We start from the raw sequence: 24976 nt of genomic DNA on the forward strand, positions 1-24976 counted from the left end.
GGCTCGTTACACACAATGCGGCGAAAACTCCGCCGACGGACCGAGCCGCGACCCCGTTTACCAAGCGTGGCAGTGCACAACTGGCGAGACGGTGAGGTGCGACAGTAAGCTGCAAAGGCAGGCATATGCGTGCATGTATCTTCTTACGTGAAAAGACGCACTCTATGCGTGCCTTTGTGGCGCTCGGTGTGAGCGGCACGACCGCACCCACCGCCACCGCCGAAGTCGGGTCGACTGAAGCGAATATGCCGACACGCCCATTGACCTCCGTGTAACGTTCCCTCGGCCCCCCCCGCCCTCCACCACCACCACCTCTCTCCCTCTCTGCTGGCGCCGAAAAGGAAGTGTGCAAATGCAGACACCCTCCTCAAGCTCACTTCAACCGCGTGTGCGTGTGTGTGTGTGTGTGTGTGGGTGGGTGGGTGTGGGTGTCACTGCCTCATCACCACCACGAAACACTCGTCGCAACAGGCGATCACGTATGCTCATGTGCCCTAGCCAGGATGCTGCGGAGACGGTGCGAATGGAGTCGTCCAATACCGGTGCTTGGCGAGAGGTGAACGCTTGTGCGGTGCCGCATTCCTCCAAAACCCGCTAGCGGACCTAAAAGGCCGTTGCACCCAGCGTCACGAAAGGCGCGACATCAACGTTGCACCAACGGCGCGGCCGCGTGATGGGGCAGCTCTACTGGAGCATCTGCGTTGCGCTGACGTTGATGACGCTCTTCCTCACTGAGCTTCTACTAGCGCGGTCGGTGTTGAGGCCTGTTGTGCCCACAGCCTCGGTCGGCCATGCGGGAGCCGATCAAATGAAGGCTGGGCAGCGAGCGGTGGCGTCATCGTCATCAACGTCGCGACCACCGGCGTCCACGGAGGCTGCGGTGGGCAGCAGGGAGAACGATGCTGCGGCGACGGCAGCCGGCAAAAGGGGTGGCATCGACGAAGAGCCGCTGCCACCCACGGCTCACGTACTGTGGGTCAATGCCTCGCCGGCCCTGGCCTCACCTGATGTGATGTCATCAGTGCACGAATCGGCATCGGCACCCCTGCACGAGCAGGTGGCCGACGCAAACCGTTCAGCCGTCACTGAAAGGAATGCCGCAGAAACGACAACCAACGCGGAGACGTTGCATTCACTAGTCGAAGAGTAGCTGACCTCATTGGTCCACCCGAGTGCCGCCACCGGAAATCCGTCGCAGCAGCAGTAGCAGCAGCAGCACCCCGACCCCTGTCACACATGTGCCACCACCACAGCCGCCGAAACAGCAAGATGAGGAAGACATGCGTGATAGCCCTATGCCCCCTCTACGTCCTGCGCCGTAGGCTAAAGGTGATCGCAGTGTTCGCCTGTGCCACTCGCTCTCCATTCTTACCGTCCTGGCAGGTACGCCCTTGACGGCGCCGAGAGTCTCGGGGCGATGCCACCAGCCGCATCCACGACAAGGAAGTGCGGCTGCTGAAGAGGGCCGCCGTAGGCCTCTACCGGTTGGGCACGGCGCAGCACGTCAGCTTCCACGAGTGGCTCCTTGTTCACAGCAAAGTGCTGGAGGTGGCGGCGCAGAAGAGTGAGGAGGCCACGGTGCGGGCGTGGTGGCGCGTGGCGTGCAGCGAACAGGAGGCAGCAGCGGCCCCCTCTGTGACGGGGCGGACCTCTGCCTCGAAGCGGATGCCGCATGTGCGCGTGGCGGGGCTGCCACACACATCACTCACGAGTCCTCTAATGGCGAAGTTGGCGTTCGCGCTCCTGCACGGCGTCCGGCTTGTCGTGACGGAGTACGTCGCTCTTCACAACCTGCAGTGAACCTTGACGGGGGCGAGCAGGCTTGTCTTCGGTGGCGCAGCAGACGCGACGAGTGCTGCGTCCATCGGACGCGTCGACTCGGCTAACTCCAACACTTCGCCCTCTTCAAATGGCAACGTTGTGCAGAGCGAAATCACGCTAGCTCCTCAGACGCTATCGAAGAACGCCTGCCCAGATCTGCCAACGAATGTGGTGAAACAGGAGCGCAGCGGCACCACAGAGGGCGTGCATGCATACCGCCTGCAAGTGTGCGCGTCGCAGGAATGGCGCCAGCCAGAGCGCGAGGCGGGACTGCAATTCAAGCTGATCGCCTACGTGCAGAAGATTCGGTTTCCAACTACAACATCCCCTTCTGTGGTGGCGTCGGTCCACAAACCCATCTCAGACGCCCTCATCTCAAGTGCCGCCACCGCCAGAAACGCCAATGCCACCGCTGGTGCTGAGGCGACTGCAACGAGTGAGATGCCGATGCAGAATGGGCTGCACATTGTAGCTTACAGCGCATCCGCTCAATTCCACTGCCAACGCGCGCCTCTCTACGGCACCCGCATACTGGCTCCGCCGCTCTCGGCACACATCTGAAGCACCGTCTCCACCCCTCACGACTCTCTGCGAGGCGCTCGTCAGCAGCCAGTTGGGGCTTGGTGATGCACACGCCTTTCAGGGGAGCACCTTCTACCGCGTTTTCTGCCAGGAGTGGCTGCAGTTCGCGCTGCTTCCGAGCCCCAAGGCACCGGCACATGGAAACGCCAAGCTGGACGCAGCATCCGAAGCCGAGGTGGCGGGCCTCATGGTCACCCTGCGCAAGTCCCCGGCACAGCGCGAGAGCGACGTCGAGGTGTAGCAGATGGACATGGCGCAAAGACTCGGCGACGGGTTGTGCACGGTGGAGTGGGTGGCACACCTGAAGGCAGCACAGCTGCACTACCGCGAGATGGCTGAGCGTAAGCGCTGGCGTGCCGATAATCTGGCGTGCTCAACGACTACCACAGCCACAAGCAATATAGCCGGACTTGCCGCCCATCCACCCGCCTCTCCTGCGGCGCCAGCAGCCGTGCCGCGGCTCTCCCTCTCTAACGCAGCTGGGTGGTCGCCGTACTTGAACCAGTACGCGACGCTTCTCTTCTCCGAAAACACGGCGCAGCTCTCGCGAGTGGCTGGCACATACCTCTCGTTTCTGCCGAACGTCAGCTACGCCCTCCAGCACATCCGGCGCACGATGGAAAGCAAGCTTGCCTCTGTATCTCTCAAGTGCACGGTAGAACGGACACGGCGCTTCACCTCCGTGAAGCAGCCAACCGACCGAGAAGTTGTCTGCCTTCCCTCCCACCTCTTCCGCGTGCACCGGCACGCTGCCATGTAGAATACGCAGTGGTTCCTGAGTTACCTAGGCTTGCGATGCGTGCAGCACAAGAGCTCCTGCCTCGGCGGCCTCTTCGAGTCGGAGAAGCGCACCCTCCAGAACATGGACCGCTACCTCTCGACCACCGGCAAGTGGAGCCGCGGCGAGTTCCGCGTCTGCATGTCGGCTGGCATGTACGTCTCGGACCCCTCGAATGAGCTTTTATGATACCGTGCGACGAACAGGCAGCCGTGCTCGCTGTGTCTGCCTATGTGGGGAGGGAGGGCTGTCTGCGGGCCAACTGCTCATCCATGCGCAGCGCGCTGTGCATGTGTGTAGAGGTGTGATGGATGAGCGGGAGGGCGCAGACCCAAGGAAAAACTCAACTGATGCATCAGGTGTGCCCCGTTGGAGGTGCAGACATACGCAAGCGCGTGCAGGCAGCATCAGCCCTTGGATTCTACCGTCTCTGTGCCTGTGCCCGTGTCTTTCGCCCATTCGCAGACAAGCAGGCACGCGCACTATGCACGCAAGCGTACCATCACCGTTATGCCCCCCCCTCCTACTTCGTCCACCACTACGACCACCCCACCTGTGCTCTCCCTATCCCGCTTGTGCGTTGTCTTATGGCACAGGTCTCGGCTGTCTCGGCGCACAATCGCCGCCGCCGTTGCAAAGGAGGAGTCGTGCAGCCGAAAGGACGCTGAGGGAGGGGTCCGATCGTGTGTCCGTCCTTCTTTGTTGTTTTTCGCTCCGCTTTTCGCGTGTCTATCTCACTCCTTCACCACCACTACCACCACCCCCTCGGCCGTGAAGCCTTCACCGTGGGTTGGCGGCGGCCCTGACATAAGGCGTGCGTGGGTGTGAGATAGGCGCACGCGCCCCTCCCCTCGAGGGCCACCTACGTTTTATAGAAGTGGAGCACCGAGCACACGCATAAAAGCTTGATCTCCCGCCTGCTCAGTGGCTCTCGCCGGTGCACAGGCACACATACACTCATATACAGCCTTGCGCGCGCGCACTTGTGGTCTTCGCCTACTCCAGACTCTGCGAGCCGTAGGTCAATGTCATCGTCGCGTACTCGGAGGCAGCCACAAAGGCCAGTCGTGGCGTCGACGGATTCCTCGGCCCTCACGACAGTGAACACGGATGACATGCTGCGGCAATGCGAGCGGCTGATCGTGCAGCTCTCTCAACAGGTGCTGGAGCAGGAGAAGGATATCCGCTCCCTGCGGGCGGCACTGCACTCCAGTCCACACCGGCAGCGCCGAGACCGGCAACGGGGTGGTGATGAGAAGCGCGAACGTGCAGCGGCCGTCAGCACGGCAGAGAGTTTCAGCGTATCGGCGGAGGGGCGCCGGCATCATCACGCACATCACATCACAGCCAAAGCGCCCACACAGAGGAAGATGACGCACGAAGACCCTCGACTGTGCCTCACTCTCCCATCGCCGACGACACCGCAGGTGTCCCCCATCAACTCGTCCGAGGACGCGGGCGTCGACTCCACCACGGGGCCCTATCCAGAAGCCACTGTCGTGGCACCGCACAGCCCCCAGAGCAGCGGAGCAGGAAGTGCTGTACCCTCGCCGACGCGCTCCGCCAGCAAGTCGAGCGGGCAGCACGGCATGGCGGTGGCGCTCGCTTTTCCGTCTATCGTATGCGACGTTAGCAGCTTCAGCGATAAGGCCAACGTCGGCCTAACACCCAGCACTGTGTGTGATCGTCCTCCGTCCGGCGAGGCAGCAACTGCAGACGCGCTTTGGGCATCGTCGCTGCTATCAGAGCAGGAGAGGAGCAGCAGTAGCAGCTCCCTCGCCCGGCACCCTCGCAACACTGCACAACGCACGCGGAATGCACAGTTCGAGACCCCGCGAGTGAAGTTCGATAACCAGGATGCAATGAGCTACCTGCTGAGCGTGTTTTCCAGCGTCAAGTCAACCCGTGAGGCCGATGGTGGTGCGACAGCGGCGATGGCGGAGGTCGGTGAAACGGCTCCCTGTGGAAGAGAACATCGCGGCGGTGCAGGCGTGCGCTCGCCAAACGCACCGCTGCAGCGGCAAGGTGAGCATGTCGCGCGGCGACTCTTTCGTCTTGACCCTGTCGATGAAGATGAGGGCAGCGAGAGCGGCAATGAGCACTCGAGTGGCGGCGCTGTGTCCGACTATGACCGTCCTGCGGCGAGGCGCCCTTTTTTGCCGCCCTCGCGCGACAAGCGATGCGACGGCGACGGCAGCGCACCACCGAATCACAAGACGTGCGGCTCCTTCGATGAGGACGATGCGTTCTTGCAGGAGCGGTACGCGCGCATTGTGGCATGCGCGTTAGCCGCTGAGTTCACCGCCTTCACCACACTAGTGGGAGAGGATGAAGTACAGCAGCAGCGAGGATGCAAGACGGGGCCTCGCACGCCTACGGCCGCTCGGTGTCGCACCACGTCTCGGCGCGATCACAGCACCAGTGCAACGGTGTCGGAGCTACTGCAACTCTTCACTTTCCAGCCTGCCACGAGACATCAGCCGGACAGTGATGGGAAGGGCTTGTAAGGACAGCAACTCCTCGGCACCACCACGTAGTGGAAGCTGGCACTGCAAGCTTTACAGGAGCAACGGTTGTGGTGGTGCCACACTGCCGTCTGTGTAATGGTACATGGTGCGGAGTCTGCAGGGAGTAGCAGCAGCGAGAGGGGCTCATGCGGAGGCAAGGCTGCCGCATCTGCTCTGCACGGGCATGAGCCCTCAGCTCTGGCGCTGAAGGAGGCGGCGGGGGTGCCGGCGCCTGCGATATCGGAGGTGGTTCACGCGACTCTGCCGATCACAGCGATGCTTTGGCCACGTGCAGTGGCGTGTGGGTGTCTGTGCACCTCTGTGAAGGCATCTGTTCATAGAAGAGGGTGCGGGGGGAAGCTCGCGGCTCCCGTGCATCGACTTGGTTTCTTGTGTCGTTTTACATCCTCTCCCGCGGCGTGTGAGCATGTGCCTGTCGCCCGAGCAGCGTTGATGCTATGTGAGCTAAAAAGAAAGGGGGGAGCCTCCGCTGATGGGGTGTGAGCCGCACGGTCGATTTGCGCCACCGCCATCGGCAAGCATGTGCGGGGGCGTCTCGCGCCGCAGCAGCCGCATCCCACCATCACCACGGCCCAGCGTGTGTGTACGTCATCTGCACTGTGTCACGGTGACGCGCACCGCACCCATGAGGCGGGCATGTGCTATCGCCCTCGCCTGTTCTGTGTCTCTCCTCCACATCGAACCTCCTCTCCCTCCCCCTCCTGCGCCTGCATTCCGCGCTGGCACGCGCGGAGAGTCACAAACCTGAATGAACGGAGCAGCAACGTTTCTTGGTGCCCCTTGTCATGGAAGCGACTGCCGCGCTACGCGCTGCGGCGGCATCGCCCTCGCCTCCGTCTGCCTCGCCGTTACCGCCACGAACGGCTGAAGTACTTTTGTCCCTGGCGCACCGTGCGGACCAGGCGCTACACGAGCTGATCACGACGCACCACGCCTTCGTGACGAATCGTACGCAGCGCTTGCATGGTGCCCTCTCCATCGCCGCTGCACACGCGCAGCTGGTTCTACGGACATTAGAAACGGTGCGGGAGCAGCGGGAGCGCGAGCGACACCGGGTGCACCAGCAGCTGCAGCAGCGGTCCGGCTCTTCGGCCTCTCCCGGTACTCGGACTGCATCGCCCTCTGTGGCGAATCGGGCGCCGACGAAAGAGGAGCGCCAGCTGTACATGCGGCTGGAGAAGGCCCGCATCGACCTTCGCCGCGTGCTTCCGCGCGCTGTGGCCGAGGTCGAGGACGCAGAGAACGTCACCGAGGGTGACGTGACGTCCACCTCAGGTCGATCCGCCGCCAGCACCGCGGCGGCGCTCCGCTCGCTGCTCCACACGCGGTCCATGCTCTCGATGGAGCTCAAGAAGATGGACACGGCGGTACAGGGGCTCGCCGGTTCCAGTGAGTCCCTCGCGACCCTTCAACAGTCGCTCCAAGATGTGCACTCATCGATGGAGATGGCACAGCGCATGGTGCGCACGTTACTGACAGTGCAGTCGCGCGATGATCTGCTGCTGCGCGTGTCTGCCGTGCTGTTTGCGTTGGTGGTGCTGTACGTCGTGGCGCAGCGAGTCTTTCGCCTCTTTCCTACCACCGTGTACGTCACCTTGGACGAGGCGTGAGAATGGGAAGGGGTGGGGGGCTCCGCGATGGTGCGTGCCTGCGTAATCCGCCCCACGTGTTTGTGGGCCCACGAGGCTGGTGTGAAGGGAAGCAGTTTTTGCCTTTACTGCTCTACGGTGTCGTCTCGATCGCTCGCTCTCTTCTCCAGCGCCGCTATGTTCAAGTCGCATCCTCCGCTCACATACACACACACGCGCGCCTACTCACACACGCGCACGGTCCGCCTATATCTGCCTGCACTCTGCGCACGCACCGACCCTCAAGTCGACACGCTCACGGGTGTGCGACGCGCGTTTGCCAGCGCCTGTCCCCTCGCCCCTCGCATCTCCACGTATGGTCTCGGACGGTTCACACACACACACACCTCGACTGTAGGTCTTTCTGTCCTCCCCCCCCCTCTCCCCTTCTCGTGCAGCACCACCACAACGACCGCACGCTCAGAGAGACGCGCTCACCGCCCCACAACTGTTTGTCTGCGAGCGGGTTCGGTGCTGCGATACAAGGATGCCCGTCTCCTCGTCACGCACTTCGCCACAGCAGCGGCTGCCCTCGAATGCGCCCACATTCACCCATCACGATGTGAGCGCCTTCCGCCTGCGCCCGCTATCCTATACAAACGCGACCGCCGCCCCTTCGAGTGCGGCGGCGGCGTCCACATCGCAACTGCCACATCTACAGCAATCGGCCGGCAAGAGTGCGACGACAACGACAGCAGCAGCGCGTGGCCTCTTCAAGACTGCGTCGGCGCACCACAGTCGAAGAGCAGCTCAGCCCGCTACCTCTGCAGCGTCGATGAGCGGCTTTGAGGCGATACGCGTGCCGCCTGCAGCAACCCCACGTGTCTACGCAGCCCTCATCCCTGCTCGCGTCCAGCCAAACGAGGACAACAAGAGGGATAAGAGCGATGCGAATCGGCAGAAGGCAAAGTCGTCTCCGCCACCCGGTGCTGGGGCCAGCGTTGCCGGCTGTGCGGCTGCACCCCTCCACGAAGCGCTCGTGGGCTTGCCAGCGTCAACCACGGAGAACATCGTGGCACCAGACCTGAGCGCTGCCGAGACGCGGCAGCTGGCGCTGTGGACGCGCAGCACGCCAGCCTTTACCGCCTCCACAGCGCCGGCTCATGCCTCAACGACCTCCTTCAACGGCCCGCTACACCACTGGTGGCGTGAGCGACAGGCGATGCGGCTCCACCAGCGCCATGTGGCTGCGCTCGACGAACAGCTGAGCCCGGCTCTCGAGCAAGCTGTGCGAGCACTGCTGACGTCGGAAGAACATCATTGGCAGCGCGAGCTGCAGCACCAGCGAGAGCGAAAGAGTGGGGTGTGCCTGGTACCATCGAGTGCATCGCCGGTGCCGCTCCACAAGATGGCGGCGCTGCTGCAAGCGCTGCAGCTGGTCCTTCATCAGACGAGCGTTTCTTTCATCGAGGCCCAGAGCAGAAAGACCACCGCCGCAGTCGCCACCGTGGAGGACACGTGTGATGGAAATCGCAATGCAGGACGGCATGTCGGTCTCACAAGCACCTCAAGCAGTTTCACGGAGCAAGAGAACGAAGTGGAGGCGCAGCACGCATTGGAGCTGGAGCAGCGTCACGAGGTGCTACAGGCCGCCCTCAACACGGAGCGTGCACTGGCGGAGGAGGTGAAGCAACAGGTGTCGACGGCTTTGCCGACCGGGGCCGGCGTCTCTGTTGTCGCTCTCCCTTGTGACCGCCCTGTCCCTGCCCCCGTGCTGCGGCTAGAAGCGGCGGTCAGTGTTGCGCTGCTCTCCAGCATGATTGAGAAGGCGGAGTCAATCACGGCAGGCATGGAGTTCGCAAGCCACCTCCTCCGGCAGTACATCCTGCCTCACGTGTACGCCGACTATGCCGGGTGGGCGGCGGTGCGGCCACGGCTGGGAACGCTGAGCGAGCAGGTCACCCACCTTGCAACCCTTCCGCTGCGCGTCCAGCAGCAGCAGAGCCTGATAGATGCAGCCGTGCAGGCCCAGGCCGACGCGAAGTACCTCGAGGGCGTTGTGAAGTCGTGGACGATGCGCGCGTGGCTGCAAGGAGTCATACGGCACCGCCAGTGCCTCGCCCAGCAGGCTGCAACGGAGCGCGTGGTTGCACGACTACGGGGACGTGTCGAGCTGCATCGGATGTTCAGCGCGTGGCGGCGAGAGGCACAGCGCGGGCAGCAGCTTGTACGTGAGGCACGGATGGAGGCGGCGTACATCGAATTTCTCAATGAGTCGAGGCTATCAGCGCTGCGGGACAATCAAGCATACGTGGGAACAGCGGCGACAATGGCCACGGCTCTGCTCATGTACGGCCCCGAAACCTCAGCTGAACCCGTAGCTACAATGTGGTCTCGTGTTCAGCAGCAGCAGCAGCAAGAGAGCGGGCAAAGACAGCAGGAACTTGCTGCTGGCAACAGGGAAGGATCTTCAGCAACGGGCATCCATGCCAGCGCCGCATCCACAATGGTGGACACCCCTGCCGGATGGGCGGTGGCCCCCAGCCACTCGCGAGGGAGGAGCGCGCAGGCGTCCCTGTCGCCCCCTCCCAGCCGCCATCGCCACGAAACGCACTCCTCGAAGCGCAAGGGGGCGGGCTACAGCCGAGTCCAACTCTCCTTTATCCGTCGGAAGGCTGCCGGCGTGGCGTCGGCAGAGCAAGAGAGAGCCGGGGAGGCTGGCACCCGCAGCTTGCAGGGAAGCAATGCCTCTGCGGCCAATGAAGTCGTTGCAAGAGAAGATGGAAAATGTGGCATGATGGAGAGGTACATTGTGCGGGATGCCAGCAGCGAAGACCAGAGTGAGGGCAGTAACGATGAGGACAACGCCATCGATGGCGGCGGAACGCTGGCGCAACTCGTCTACCTCGAGTCCCACGCTGACGATATCCAAGACGAGGGCAACAGGTCATACCACGCGCGCTCTACAGCGCCGTCCACATTCCCAGCATCTGACATCAACGCATCCTTGGCGGAAGCCACTTCTAGTCGCGGAGGTGACGCCGGCGGCGTCCCGATGCACCCTCTCTTCCAGACGATGCTAGCGAAGCTGCACGAAATTGACCGGGTCAACGCCTATCTCCGCGCGGAGCTGGCCGTGCAGTCTCGGCGACTGCGCAAGGTCGAAGCTGCAAATCATGGCCTGCGTGAGCGGAATCGCCAGCTGGAGGATGGCACGCTGCAGTTGCTGCGCGACAAGCTGGAGGCGCTGAACACCGCACAAGAGCAGCTCATGACGATCAAGGAGAAGAACCGCCAGCTGCGGCACGTCCGCTCTCGCCTGCGCGCGCACCGGCACCGCCCGTGGCAGAACACCGTGCTGCGCGTCGTCGGAGACATGTGCGAGGTCTCCACAGCGGCAGCCGAGGGTGCCGACGAGGCGCGCGTGCACGCGGATCGCTACGGCACAGGGTGCACCACCAGCGACGATGACGATGGTGACGAGGGCGAGCTCGGCAACGCCTCGCCTCATGCCGCGAAGTCCGCCGTGGCTGCCGAGGCGACGGCGGACGGGCGAGAGGCGACAGCCACCATGTCGGTGACATCGGCTTCCACAGAAAGCCGCGCGGCGCCGCCACGCAGCGAAAGCGATGAGGAACGTCTGTTCAGCCGCATCGCCCCAATCGTGCTGCGCTCAGACCGTCAACTCCCTGATGCCCTTGTCATCATCGCAGACTGGGCCAACAGCTGCCTCGACGACCTGGAGTGCCTCGACGACATGAAGGATGGCCCTCTAGCCGAGCGCTTCCACAGCTTCAGCGAGGAAGCGCGGAGCGGGGTGCTGATCAGTCGACTTCTCTACTACCTTGCCCTGCCGCGGTACCGCACCACGACGTCGGCCGCCGAGATGGAACGTGGCGTCGGCGCGAGCGTGGGCATGAGCGACTCTGCCGGGGCCAGGCTGGATGGCATCGATCGCCGACGTCAACTGCTGGAACAGCATGGCGTGCAGCTAAACCCGCCCTTCCCTGTGTACGCCGACTGTTTTGGTGATTTGCTGGCCGCACCGCCTGTAGAGCGCATGTCCCAGCTTCTCGCCTTTGCGACAGAGCTCATGGCCGGTCAAGACGTCTCGGCACAGGAGCAGAACGAGGCGTGGCGGGCGAACACCACAAACGGTGAGAATACAAGCGGGCAGGCCACTGTCGACGTTCGTGTGAGCGCGGCAGAGGCGGGGGATGTGAAACGGTCGCCGCGAGCCGCCGTGGCGTCGCTGCCTACGCTGTCAGCTCCGTTGCCGCTCCACACCGCGGTCGACCCGCACGCCATCGTGCGCGGTGAGAGGTCAGCCGTCATCACGCTCGTGGCGCTTCTTTACGTCCGCTTCGCGCACCCCTTCCACCACAAGAGTCTTCAGAGCGCGAAGCGAGAGCGCAGCGCACTGCTGTACCTCTGGAGCGGCGGCCAAGCGACAGCGGCCGAGCTCAACGGCATCGTCAACGGCAGCCTCCGAGATGCTGCAGGAGGGGGCGGCAGTCCGGCGGAAATTACGGCGACGCTTGACCGGGCACCGCCATCCGGCTACTCGATCGAGGCGGACATGCTGCGTCAGCTGCCGACAGAAGACAAGACGGCGTGGCAGCTCTTCCGTGAGCGTTGCCTTCCTGTCTTCGGCACACAGGCGCACCCCTTCCTGCTGCGCGGCGGCTTCTGGCCAAGCGACGCCTTCGAGAGCCCTGAGCTGGCCGCGATGCTGAGCACCCTCGCCATAGTGCTGCGCCGCTCACTGGAGCTGCACCGCTGGCATGTTACGCTCAACTGCCTGGTGCCGGTGCGCACGTATGGTGGGCTGAGCAACGGTGTCTTTACCGGACCGTGTGCGTCAGCCCCGGCACTACTGCTGGGACTTCGTCAGGACGGTAAGGAGAACCTCTCCATCGAGCATCCGCTCATCCGTCAGTGCGTGGAGCAGCGCCAGCAGGCCTACCTGAACGCGCTGGCGAGCGAGACCTTCGGCGCCTCTCTCACCTCCGTGGACGATGAGGCAGCCAAGCCGCCGACACAGCAACAGCATCTGACCGACCCCACTGCTGAGACGGCGTCACTGACGGACGCCATCACCGGTCTTTGGCAGGAAGATCTTCTCTCGCTCTTTGTGCAGCGCGCCACCCTCTCCGCACACCTGGCGCTTCCGGTTCTCGACCTCGGCAGCTGGCGCATGCTGTGTAGTGACCTCGGAGTGATCAGCTTGGCGAGCCCAGACAGCGAGGACGCCGGCGCGCATGATTCTGCGGTGCTCAGGAGGCGCGAATCTGGTCAGTCACAGATGCAAGTCCAGTCATTATGGTCACGCCAGCCGAAGCCGCAGTTGCAGGCGATAGACATGGAGGTAGTGACGAAGCTCTTTCAACGCGCCGTCATGGCGGTGTCGTTCGCTCGGGATGAGGTGGACCCCGCAGTGCTGCAGTCGGCACGGACCGCCAGGGAGGCGTCGTCGCAGACGGCGCCAGCGGCCACGGAGCTGCGCCGCGAGGGTGACGACAGGCGGAGTCGTTCGCCGAAGTCATCAATGCAGCATCAGACGCTACCAGACATACAGATGGACATGACATACCCGTCGTTTGTGATGGCGCTTGTGCTACTGGCGCACCGTCTCTACCCGGCCTTCATCTCGGCGACTCCAGCAGGCGTAGCAGTGCAACCCTTGTCTTCACCGACTGCCTTTGTCGGCAGCTGGGAATCTAGCACCCTCGCCAGTAGCGATGATGGGCGGCTCGGGGGTCCCGCCTCGCTGCCGCCGTATGGCGATGAGGCGAACCGCAGCCGCCGCGTGTCGAGCAGCAAGCCCACCTACTGCTCCCTTATGGAGGCTTTCAGGTTCATGATGCAGGGCATCGTGCTGCCCAGCTCCGCCGCCCACCTGCAAGCGACAGATCCTCGCTTCGTTCTTCACCAGCTCACGCGTGGCGTGAGGACACAGGTGGTGCTACGGAATTGCGCCCCAGCGCTGCTGCTTGTGTTTCAGACTTATAGCAAGGAGGTTTTCGGGGAGCCGGGGATGGTGCGCAAGGATGTGCTTCGGCTTCTGCGCGATGCGATGCTCACCAGCACCGAGCTCTCACAGCATCGCATCCATGAGCTCTTTTCCAGCTGCTCTGTGCTGCGCCAGGCGAACGAAGAGGTCGCCATCGCCAACCGCAAGGAGATGGATCGGCTGGCGCACGCCAACGGCGGCCCTGGCAGCCTCCCGTTGTCGTCGCGACGGCCAGGCTACCGCGCGGTGCGTATCGTCGATCCAGATGCCGCCACCGAGTCCGCCGTCGCGCAACCAGCGCATCGAAAGCGCGCCCACGTTCTCACCTTCGAGGGCTTCTGCGATTTTCTGTGCGTCCTGTGCGGCTTCAAGCAGCCGAACGTGTTTGTCCCGTTTGAGGAGCGCCTGCTCTCCTTCCTGCATCACTCGCTCCTGCGGCCGCTGACGCACATGGTGCCTGCTCTGGCGTCGCTGGTGTCGCGCTCGCAGCTAGCCGGGGGGTCGAACAGCGTCTTGGTCTCTTCTGGCACAGCGGGAGCCGGTAGCGTCAACAACGACGGCATCTCCAGCCACACGGGCGGAGGGGGTGGCAGCGGTGTGATTGGCGCGTGCGGCGCAGCCTCGTAGCGGCTGCGGGCATGAATGGGAAGGACAGGAAGTAAGGGCTCGCTCGCGTCTGCAGTAAAGTCACGCAAGGACACAAAGAGTGTGCGTGGGCGCTTGTGTGTGTGTGTGCATGTTGGTGTTTGGCTGTACTGTTCATGTTTCCTCTGTTGTTGTTACTGTTGTTGTTGCTGCCCATGTACAGCGGATCGCCTCCGCCATGAGTGAGTGCGTTGTGTGCGGACGTGTCTGTGTGCGTGATCAATGTTGCCCCCACCCTCCCACCACCACCACTCCTTGGAACCCTCTATCTATCTTGCTCGTGTCACTCTGTGGACACCCCCCTCCTTCTATCTGACAGGTCAGTCCTGCACGGTGTTGCTCTCGCTCTCTGGGTTCGCTTCTTGATGCAGGTGCGGTGCTACGTGTCGGCTGTGCCTTCTCCCCTCCCTCGTCATGTCGTCATTATCTGCGACATGCATGTACATACGCTCTGGCAAGACGCACGTAAGCGAGGCGACAGTGATCGCCATGCAGGACGTCTCTCCATTCCACGCGACCTCCCCCCCCCAAAGGGCTGCACGTGAAGGGTGAGTAGCAGCGACAGGGTCGCGTCGTGTCTGCCAGTGTGCACCACCTTTCTCTCAATGTATATCTATACACGCCACAGAGAGTGTGGGAGAGGAGAACTGCGCTGCCGCAGAGGTGGTGGCCGTTGTGCGCCACGTATCACCTGCCTCCCGCCTCATGCACCCGGTCCTGTGCTGTGTCGTGGCCGGTCCACTGCGACGCAGCGAGGTAGTGTGCGAGCGGCGGCTGTCATCAGAGAGTGATGCATCAGCAGCCCGGCACAGACGCTCACTGCCATCTCTTCCCATCTACCGTTCTTCCCTTGCTCATCATCTACTCCCCGATACACGCACACGCATGTACGCCAGCACCGAGAGAGGCGCTGGCCATTTAGCGGATGGCGCAAAGATGCCTTTCATTTTGAGCCACGGGCCCCCTCCCCAAGCCCGTCGCCACAAGCCCTCACGCCTCCTGGAGCAACGTCGCGGCGCGCCATGGCCGCCTCGGCGTGCAGATGCGCACCGAGGAGGGCGAGGCCAAGACTACAAAACGGCGCCATCGATGGCTTTACACCCCAGAGGCTCTCTTTTCGCCTCGCACCATCTATGCCACCTACCTCGCGGACTTCGATAAGCTGCCACAGATGCCGTCCGCCCCCCTGTCGCTGGCGCCATCAGCGCAAGGGCCTCCTGTCGCTATCGTTGGCACAGAAAAGCCCGCTGCATCGCCCAGCATCGTTGTCAAGAGCACGACTAGAGATGTCTGCACCCGCCCACCCACACACCCGCAGGCGGCGTGTCACCGTCGCACTCCGAACGGTGCAAAGAGAAAATGTGTGTTGTTTGTTGTAGGCTCTCGAGTTCGCCGATGCCCACGGTCTCCCACTATGGCCACTTCATCATGTCAAGCGCGGCCACGGATCCAGAGAGGCGGCACCCCACCAGGCACAGGCGCACACGTTGGAAAGTCCTGAGTGCAGTGTGCCGTGTCCCTGTCTGCGTGCGCGTCGCCCACGCTCCTTCGAAGCAAGAGGAAGAAGGGTGTATGCCAAGCGAGCGCGTGTGCGCCAAACACTTTCATGCCCGCTTACCTCTTCTCTTCGTCCTCGGCCTTTCCTCGGCCTCTTCAACTCTCGCGCCGCACTGCCACTTCTCCCACCAACATCTTCAGACGTGTGCGACTACGGACGACAGAATACCGTAGCCTCTTCTTCCACATCTGCGCCTCTTCTTCGCTCACGCTCTGCAGTAGGTTTGCTTGCCCCTGCCCCTTCACGCCTGCTCTCTATCACGCGCACACTCTCTTTCGCGTACACCGGTCCTCGTGCGCGCGAGTTGAGTGGCCTGAATTGCCTTCGCAGCTCAGCGGGAGCAACTATCGCGCATTCAACGACCGCTTGTCATCAAGTCCTGTGCCGCCGTTGCGGTCACACTCGGGCCCGACCCGTTTCTCTTCTCGCACTACACCTCGCTCTCGCGTGTGTCGATCACGGCGTTATCGGTTAATACGCACATAGACACGCGCGCGCACCCGCACAGCGATCATGCTAAGGTACAGCGCAGCTGCCGCTCTACTTATCGTTCAACTGCAGCCGATCCCGCTTGTGGATCCTTCCCTCTGTCGGTGACCTGCGCCGACATCACATCGTTGTAGTGGTGCTGCGCACGTACCTCGTTGGCCGGCGCTCGGTGGAGTGGAGGAGTGGCGCGCACCGGTGACGGTGGTGACGATTGCGCGGGGGGAGGACGGGGAGGTCCTCTCCGGACGGAAAGAGGGCGAGCAGAGGCGTCGGAGAGTGGAAGGAACCTCATCCTACACTTCACCCGGGGCTGTGGCGGCTCAGCACTTGACATCACGCCTGCTTCGCTGCCAGGGTGTGAGGGCATCACTTGGTGTTTGTCTACTTGCGCTTGTGAAGGCAAGCTGGAGAGACAGCACCGCTGCGCAGCGTGGGCGTGGCCGTCTTTTCTGGAGAGTCGGGCAACTCGTCATTGATCAGCCACAGCCGTGACGGTAGCTGAAGGCGGAGGCGGAGGAGAGGCTTTCACACGCGCATCTCACACAGACACGAAGTGAAAGGCGCCACACGTGTACACACACGCTTTTCTTGCAGTACTGGCCATCACTGAAAGGCAAGAGGGAGAGGGCGCGGAGGAGAAAGGGAGAGAAGCGTGCGCGAGATCGGTGAGGAGTGGGCTCGCTTCTTTTTCTCGATGAAGAGGGGCGCCCACGCCACACCTCGTCCTGCCCTGCTGCCCCTTCTCTGCATGTATTTCGTGATTACCGTCTCGGGTTTGTTATATGCCCCGCAGGTGTCCGTGTGGATGGACCACACATACATACACGCATACACATACACGTTTGTATACGCATACGCAGGAGCGCGTGTGTCTGGGTGTTCATGTCGAGCAGCCCACTCGACGGCACATCATCATCACCGCATACAGGTCGTGCATATAACTTCATAAGAGCGCAAGTCGCACACACACACACACATACACACATACACACACGCGCATAAATACAAGCATGCATACATATACACATACATATATCTCTATATATACATCTTCTCTCTCCTCTGTGCGTGTCTGTCTGTCTGTGTGTGCGTGTGCGTGCACGTGTGCGTAGATCTCCTTTATTCTTACTATTGTTGCCACTCCCTCTCATCGAGCACAGCCGGCGTAGCCGTGCGTGTGCGCGTGTGCCGGTGCGTTCACGCACTCCACACGGCAGCACCGCTGCTTGACGCAGTGGGTGCGAGGAAGAGCGGGAGGCGTAAAGGAGGATAGATAGACGAGCAGAAGGTTACACGAGGCGGCGAGGAACGGCAGAAGACGATCACACAGCTGCCGCGCAGGAAAAGAGGGGCGCGTCACATCGACGCGTTGAACACGGAAGGCGAAAGAAGGTCGTCACAGAGAGAGAGAGTTTGGTGAGCAAGAGCCGTAAAGCGGAAGGCACACGTGTGCTTAAGCCTGCTGCGGTGGTTTGGCTGGCCCGTCTTGCTGCATCTCCTTCTCCCCAATCACGATTGAGCCGCCGCCGCCTTCATCAGCGTGTTGTGCACTGTGTCGGTGTGCGTGCATCCATTTATATTGGCATACATAGTCTCTCGGTTGCGTGCTGTAGCGTGTGCGGTCGTGCTCTCGATCTGTTCGGTTATTACGGGGGGAGAGAAGTACAACATCAGACGAAAGCGGGCACCAGTGCACAGCACTGCTACATGCATACGACGGCCCTCATAAAAAGCGTAGCAGTATGGGATACCTACAAGTGCTCCTCGCGTCTCATCGCCACCTCACTGCTGCACCTGTGTGTCCCCGTGCTCGTGGTGCTGTTATGGCACCAGTGTCCAAGTGTGTCGCTGCGCCGTCGTGTATACCTCTTGTTTCTCTTCCTTCATCCTCCCCACCTCCCTCAGCATCGCCAGCTTCCCCCGTGCGTTCTGCAGAAAAGTGTACACAGCTGATGGTGAAGGCGAAGACACGGGACAAGGGGCGGTGGAGAGGCGGCGGTGGCTCGTACTGCGCCAGGGGAGCGTACATCGCTGTAGCGTCATCGGTGGTAGAGCCACTCCACTGCAAAAGAAGACAACGGCAGCTCGCGCAGCTGACTGTGGCGGCAGTGCACGTAACGCGGCACACAGCAGCACGGCGGTGGTACCACTCGCAGTCCAGGGAGCCTCCGAGTGGCGGTGATTTGTCACCACGTGCTGAATGTGGGCCCGCGCCATCGAGCGAAGCGGCTCCGTCCGAGTATGGGGACGCGAAGGAGGAGCGCCCATCTCTGCTCAGCGAGCTGCTTCGCCGACTACAACAGACGGCAGGTGTCTCGGCCGGCGGCAGGTGCGCGAGTGCACACGCCGCGGACTTGCCGATGGAGATCAGTGCTCAGGAGGGGGCAGCAGTGCCCGCTGCAGCGTCATCGGCTCTGGATGCGTCTAGCCGTCACGATTGTCTACGCAGTTCGGCAGGGGCCGAGGAAGAGGCGTACGTGCCGCTCCTCTTCCGGCCCGACTTTCAGCGCGCCAACCCACACGCGCGCCGGCACGCCGCCGCTGCGATTACAGCAGCGGAGCCAGAAGCAGCGGCACCAACGATCACAGTCGATCTTCGTTGGCGTGCCGTAGACGAGTGCGGCGTGCAGGCGGCACGCGGCAGTTTACGGAAACGCACCTCACACAAAACGCTTAAGCCAGTTGCACTCGAGGCCGCACCTGCGGCAGCGCGCTCACTCGCGCCACGCGGGGATGCGGAAGCGGCCAAATTAGGCGATCCACACACAGATGTCGCTGCATCGCCTGCGTTGGTGTGCAATGACGACGCGCTTCTCGAAGAGTTCGACATGGACAGCATCTCTGCCTTTGATCTAGGTGGCGAACAGGGAGAGGGGCGCGCGATCAACGAGGAGAGGGATCAACAGCTCGATGGCGACGCCTCCGCGGCGGCAGCATCACCAGCACATCAGGAAGGCGTTTCGAAAGACAACTGGGATGATCAGGCGTACGGCGCTGTTGAAAAGGACATCGAAGACGTGGAAGATTGTATCAGCGACGATGCCCTGCCCGTCGCACCTGCCGCCTCTGTCGGTGATGCTGTGCGGACAGCCGATAAGCGCACTCGCCAGCTCATATTGGACCCAGTGGAGTGGCTGGCCCAGGCCTCCGACGCGCCGCTCATGGACGAGGCCCTGCTCGAGTCGAACACGCACATCAAGGACCAACTTACTGAGGCACTCGCGCCGTCCGCTGCCGCCAAGTACACGGAGTGGCTTCGCCATCGAACGCACGATGCCGCCTTCAGCGACGCGGAGGCGGCAATCGGCGAAGCGCCGCCGAGCGCGGGCCATGTGGCAGCGATGGTCGCCAAGGGCTTTGAACCGGCAACGGCAGCATTTATGGCATCAGCATCGCAGCAGAGCATCGACGCCGAGGAAGACACGAGCTTGCAGGAGGCGCTGACTGCTGAGCTTTACGCCGACGTTTCTCGAGCCATCCGCAAGCAGCAGTGGCACCGACCGCGCAACAAGAAGGCGAAGCGCGGCAAGGCGGCCGCCGCCGCCTCCTCGATTCATGCTGACACAGACGGAGACCGCCTCACGGATGCAGAGCACCCGTCAGAGGCGCCTCTGAGTCGTGAGAACGACGCGGCAACGATGGAAGCCGAGGCACCGCCTCCTGCCGCCCAGTCTGCAGCCCCCCTCAACCCAGACGAGGGTGCAGATGGAACCGTTGGCGGTGCGCTGCCGGCACCTTGTCACGAAGTCGCTACCGCCTTGCTCAGGGCACCGAAGAGGGATAGCACGACTGCGCCAGCGGTGGAGTCGGGCGCACTCGTCTACAACATTTTTACGCGCCGTGTCGCCAAGGCTGGATCGATGAGCATCCGCACACTGGCACTGATGGGCATCGGCGTCGACCGAGCCACGCGTGAGCTCTGCGTGACGGAAGGCGAGGCACTGCGGAACCTCGCTGGCGAGCTGCGTGCCCACCGTGTCTCCTGGCCAAAGTTCTGGTCGCGCGGCCCCCTTTATCAACAGATTGAGCGTCTCCTGAGCGATGCGACCGTCGAGGACCCCGTGGAGCGAGTGTCTGGGCTGCTGAAGTTGCAGTACAGCCGATCCCACCTGCAGCGGCAGAAGCCTGGTCTTGTCGTATGCGGAGAGACGACAGAGTCGGAGCAAACACCATCAGCGGCTGTAGAGGCGACCACTGCACAGCCTAGTATGATGGAGAGCATCGATGATAAGCTCCTCACCCTTCAGGACCTTAACACGGAGCAGCAAGCCGTCGTGCAGCTGGTCATGCAGGGACATCATACGTACATCGGTGGCGGCGCTGGCACGGGCAAGTCGGTGCTGCTCCGTGTCATCAAGCAGCAGCTTGTTCGTGAAGGGCTGGCTGTGGCTGTCACGGGGACGACTGGCATTGCCGGCTCTCAGATCGGCGGGTGCACGCTGCATCACTGTCTCGGTATCAGCCCTCTCGGCGAGTTCACGCGTCGCAAGGACTTGAGCAGCTACGACGTCATTATCATTGATGAGGTGTCGATGCTTTCACGAGATCTCTTCGAGTCGCTGGAGGTGCACCTGCGCCGCGCCAACAACATCAACCTCCCCTTCGGCGGTGTGCAGATGATACTGAGTGGCGACTTTCTGCAGCTCGGCGCCATTCACGCGCAGCCGCTCATCACGTCCACTGTCTTCCGCCGCAACTTCGTTCAGCTGAAGTTGCGCACGGCGGTGCGGCAGAACCGCGACCTGCACTTTGCCGCCCAGCTGCAGCAGCTTCGGCGCGGAATGGTGCCACTGGACCTACCGAAATCGGTGCGGTTCATGTCACGAGAGCAGGTGGTGGCCGAGCACCATGCAGCGTCTGAGCTTCGTGAGCGCCAGCAGGCTCAGCTGCAGCAGGTCCTGTCCACCGCAACCAGCGAGCCCTCCATAGACCCTCACACGGAGACAGTGGCGACCTCCAACGCTGCCGATGAGAGCCTTCGGACTCAGTCCGCGGCGGCGACCACGCCTGTGAGTCCGTTCCCACAAGTGAGGCGCCGCGACAGCGTGGCTGCATTCGTGGACGGCGCCGTGAACCTGTTGCCGACGAATCGCGAGGTCGACGCGACCAACACGGAGCAGCTGGACAGGTTGGAAGGGGATCTCATCACCTTTGCGCCTCAGCTCCTGCCCCCATCCCTCGTGGGCACCTGGTCTCCGACGTATGTGCTGCGCATCCATGCGCCACCGAAGCTGAACATGAAGACGTTCGCGCTGGAGATACGGCGGTACCTCGCCGCGTTCTACACACACGGGCAGCGTGCGTCGTCGCAGCCGTCGTCTCGCTTGTCAGCGCGACTGGCGCGTCGCGAAAAGGATGCCGCGGCGTCCTCCAGCACCGCGGTAGCGTCGGCAAACTTCAGTGACGGCGCGTGGCTCCTGCACCCCAGCCTCAGCGAGCGCAGCATTGTGTTGTATCCCCTCTTCGTCGACGCCTTGGCCCTCCGGGTGCGTCTGCCGCCGACGATGGACAAGGAAGAGGCGCAGGAGTTCTTGCTGTACCTGAGTGAGCTGGATCGTCATCTTGAAAGCATCGACAACGGCGTACGGGTCCGCGACGTCCTCGTTCACGCAGACGGCATGCACACGGAGCAGGACGAGTTCACTCTCTCGCAGTACGCCCAACGCACCCCGCTTGCCCGGCCACTGGGGCTGAAGATTGGCGCTCGCGTGATGCTCCGCACCAACCTTGCCCCGGGGCTCGTGAACGGAAGCCTGGGCACCGTTGTGGCCTTTCGCAAGCTGGAAATTGACCAGCTTCCGCGTTACATCGTTGGCAACGCGCAGCGGGAGGAATCCATCCTGCAGTACGCCGACTACTTGAAGTACGAGCAGGGCTTCGACGTGCCACTGGCGCCGGTATTGGACTTCAACGGGCGGCAGGAGGTGATCCCGCCAGTGACGCACTTTGTTGGAGGGCTGCCCAACACGCACTTCTACAGCATGGGGATCATCGCCCTGCCGCTCTCCTTAGCCTACGCCTTCACGGTGCACAAGGTGCAGGGGCTCACCCTGGTGGGTCGCGTGCACCTGGAGCTGTCCCGCATGTGGCCGTGTGAGCATCTGCTGTACGTTGCCATGAGCCGCGTGCGCAACCCGGAGCAGCTGTCGGTATCCTCTTTTCACCCCAGCCTAGTGCGTGCGGCGGCGGACTGCCTGCTATTCGATGACAGCCTGCCGCCGGTGACCCAGGCGCGAATCGCGCCGTACATGGTGGCGGCGACCTGGCGGCGCTCAGTGGAGCGACGCAAGAAGACGGTGCTGAGGAAGCGCCTCGAGGCGTACGTGAAGAAGCGCCAGCAGAGGCTGCAGAGTGAGGCGAGTAAAGGCGACATCCGCGCAGAAATACGACTCCTGGAGGAGAAGATGCTAAAGCAGCGGGTGAGGGCGTCGGCCGCGCACCGCAAGCGTCGTAGCACCCCCGGCAAGCTGGGCGCCGTTGCTGGTTCCCCGATGGTGTGAGAAGCGAGAGGGCCGATGTGCCGACACCGATTCAGCGGGTCATAGGCGATCCCGCATTCCCCGAAGTATGTCTGAGTCTGATGTTCACTGTTTTGGCCGGTACATGTGAGGAGGCTGCGGGGGCACCAGCACACACAGATATCTGTATGCGTGCACTGTATGCCTGTTGATGGGCGACTCGATGCAGAAGCCCAGCCCTCTCCACCATCACCGCCGCCGCCACCGGCCCGCTCCCATTGGCTTGCAGTCTGTTACCTCCTAAAAGGAAGTGAAAATCGACCCACAAGCAAACCACTCGTGTACGCAGCGAGGAACAAAGAGACGCATGCGGCCACGTCGGTCGGTCTGTGCGAAAGAGCGAGCACGCACGCACACGCACACCGTCGCTCGTCTGCCGACGATCACACGCCTCGAGGGGAGCAAGGAGAGAAAGGGGGGTGGCAACGAACATGCACCGGAGCCGTCGGTGGCTCTGCCCCTTCTCGCCTCGCCCACAGCATTCGCGTCATGGCACGCCCTCTCTACCGCATTGCCTCCTCCTTATACTTCTCCTCCTCCGATCTCCCCACCCCACTCCCCATTCACTCCGTCACGCATCCACACGCTTGTCACGCCGGTGCCATCACAGAGGCCCGTAACGTGTAACCTACACTAGATTCTCTGTATATATCTCTCTATATACTGTGATCCTTCTTTTTTTTTTGCTTCGTACATTGCGAGTGTGTGTATGTGTGCGTGCTTGTGGTGCTGGAAGGCCTTTACTTAGATTGGCGCCTGCCACCCTCCCACCCACCCACCTCACCCCGCCTTTTGGGCATCTTTCATCTCCCCCTCCCCGCCTCTCGGCGTCTCCGCTGTCTTCCTTCCTCTTTCTCTCTTTGGCCTTCGGTGCTCGAGCACGTGCGCCTGCGTGACCGAGTGCGTCTGTGTGTGCGCTGCCGGTCTCCTTTGTGGTATTTGGTACCTACACACGCACCAGCGCATCATCTACAAGTGAGCTGCAGCGGTAACCACACGAGAAGACAAGCGGCTGGGCAAGCGGGAGCGTGAACGGAACTAAACGAGTGCGAGGAAGAAGTGAAAAGAGAGCAGCGGATATCACGACAACCGCCACCCTGTTGTTCGCCTCCACACACACAAATACACACACACCGCCCCTCACGTCTCCTCGTCCCACCCGCCGACGCACACGCTCTTCTCTTGCGCTCCTAGAGACTCGCTTCTCTTTCTCTCTATCCACAACTGTCGTTGTGTCGTTTTTTTTTTTCGCACTTCCGTCCTGCCACACGGCTGCACCACCCACCAACCACCACACACCACCCGTGTGTTGTTTGGTGTTACTTGTTTCTACACGCACACCATTCATAGAGCACATCTCCGTAACTTCTCCTGTACACATCTTTCTTTCCTTTGCTTCTTCTTTGGTTCTCCGATACATTGCGGTCTACCATCCTCGGCGCGACCTCTCCTGGTCCTCACCTTCCGCGCCAACCCTTCGCATCCCTCTCACTCAGATCGTCGTCTCTGTCGGTTGCGCGGTGGTATTCCGTTGCATCTTCCTGTTCTTGGTTCCCTTACTTTGACTCATTTTTCCGCTCTCCTGGTGTCTCGCTCCAGTGTTGGTCGTTGTACATTTTTCATAGTACCACACACACACACGCACACCTCTCCCCACTCTCTCCCAGGCGTGTCAAGCTCTTCCTTCTGTTTGTAAACAGGCGCCCTTCCTTGTGTTTTGTTTTCCTTCCTTCTTTCCGAACTCCCCGCACACCTTCATAGATCTTGATTCTCCTCCTCCCTCCCCCCTCCCCTCTCTCTTTCTCGCACACGCACAACCGCACGCGCGCACCCAGTCCGCACCTTGCCACACCGCCCATCATCCCGTTGCTTCCTTCGAAACAAGCGTGTGTGTGGGCGCGCTCTCCTCTCTTCTTTTCGCTGTTCTCCTTTTGTTTCGGTTTCTTCCGCATCTCCTCTGTCCTCTCCGTCTCACGCGGATCGCACAGACGCTCAGGCCTCTCTCGGCCCTCCTCCTCCTCTCGTCTCGTGTGCTCGCTGTTCGTGGTGTGCTTTCCATTTTGTTCCGGTGTTTTGGCCGCTCGCCCAGCCCCACTCACCCCTCCTCGCTGACGTGTGTAGGGGCACATCACGAACGGATTCTTGCTGGCGCTGCTCTCGCTCGCCTCCACAATAAATGTTTCGTTACTTTACGTCGTCCTCCTCCGCGGCGCGGCAGAAAGCCGTGCAGCTCGCCGTCTGCGCCCATCTTCGCACCAGTGCTGCGGTTCTGCACTCAGCCGCCGCCCACGCGTGCGCATCGTCAACGATCCGCGGCTCTGCTGCCGCGGTGGCGCGCAGTGCGTTGGTGAGCGCTCAGCTCACCAGCATGCGGTGGCAGTCCTCCCCCTCCTCCACGCCGCCAAAGCCGGAGGGTGGCAAGAGGCGTGGACGACCACCGGGCCGCAAGACACGCCGGTCCACTTCCGCAACAGCA

The 24976-nt window shown here is 62.2% G+C and overlaps 4 protein-coding genes and 1 pseudogene across 5 annotated transcripts; all 5 read left to right on the forward strand.

Annotated features, from left to right (window-relative positions):
• Positions 1–1665: 1665 nt before the first annotated feature.
• LINJ_11_0280 lies at positions 1666–3160 on the forward strand (annotated as a pseudogene). Its single transcript is given in 2 exon segments — positions 1666–2292; positions 2294–3160. Coding segments are annotated over 2 exon segments (1494 nt in total).
• Positions 3161–4296: 1136 nt separating this feature from the next.
• Positions 4297–5688, forward strand: LINJ_11_0290 (hypothetical protein, unknown function; the record flags this gene model as incomplete). Its single annotated transcript, XM_001463794.1, has 1 exon — positions 4297–5688. The coding sequence occupies one exon, from the start codon at positions 4297–4299 to the stop codon at positions 5686–5688; it is 1392 nt and encodes a 463-aa protein (XP_001463831.1).
• Positions 5689–6494: 806 nt separating this feature from the next.
• LINJ_11_0300 (conserved hypothetical protein) lies at positions 6495–7319 on the forward strand (the record flags this gene model as incomplete). Its single annotated transcript, XM_001463795.1, has 1 exon — positions 6495–7319. The coding sequence occupies one exon, from the start codon at positions 6495–6497 to the stop codon at positions 7317–7319; it is 825 nt and encodes a 274-aa protein (XP_001463832.1).
• A 1180-nt stretch (positions 7320–8499) lies between these two features.
• On the forward strand, positions 8500–13917 carry LINJ_11_0310 (conserved hypothetical protein; the record flags this gene model as incomplete). The annotated part of the gene is made up of 1 exon (XM_001463796.1): positions 8500–13917. One exon carries the CDS (start codon positions 8500–8502, stop codon positions 13915–13917), a length of 5418 nt encoding a protein of 1805 aa, XP_001463833.1.
• A 4017-nt stretch (positions 13918–17934) lies between these two features.
• Positions 17935–22482, forward strand: LINJ_11_0320 (putative DNA repair and recombination protein,mitochondrial precursor; the record flags this gene model as incomplete). The annotated part of the gene is made up of 1 exon (XM_001463797.1): positions 17935–22482. The coding sequence occupies one exon, from the start codon at positions 17935–17937 to the stop codon at positions 22480–22482; it is 4548 nt and encodes a 1515-aa protein (XP_001463834.1).
• Between the last annotated feature and the right edge of the window lie 2494 nt (positions 22483–24976).

Source organism: Leishmania infantum, chromosome 11, assembly GCF_000002875.2.
Source record: "Leishmania infantum JPCM5 genome chromosome 11".
In the NCBI taxonomy this organism is placed as follows: Eukaryota; Euglenozoa; class Kinetoplastea; order Trypanosomatida; family Trypanosomatidae; genus Leishmania; species Leishmania infantum.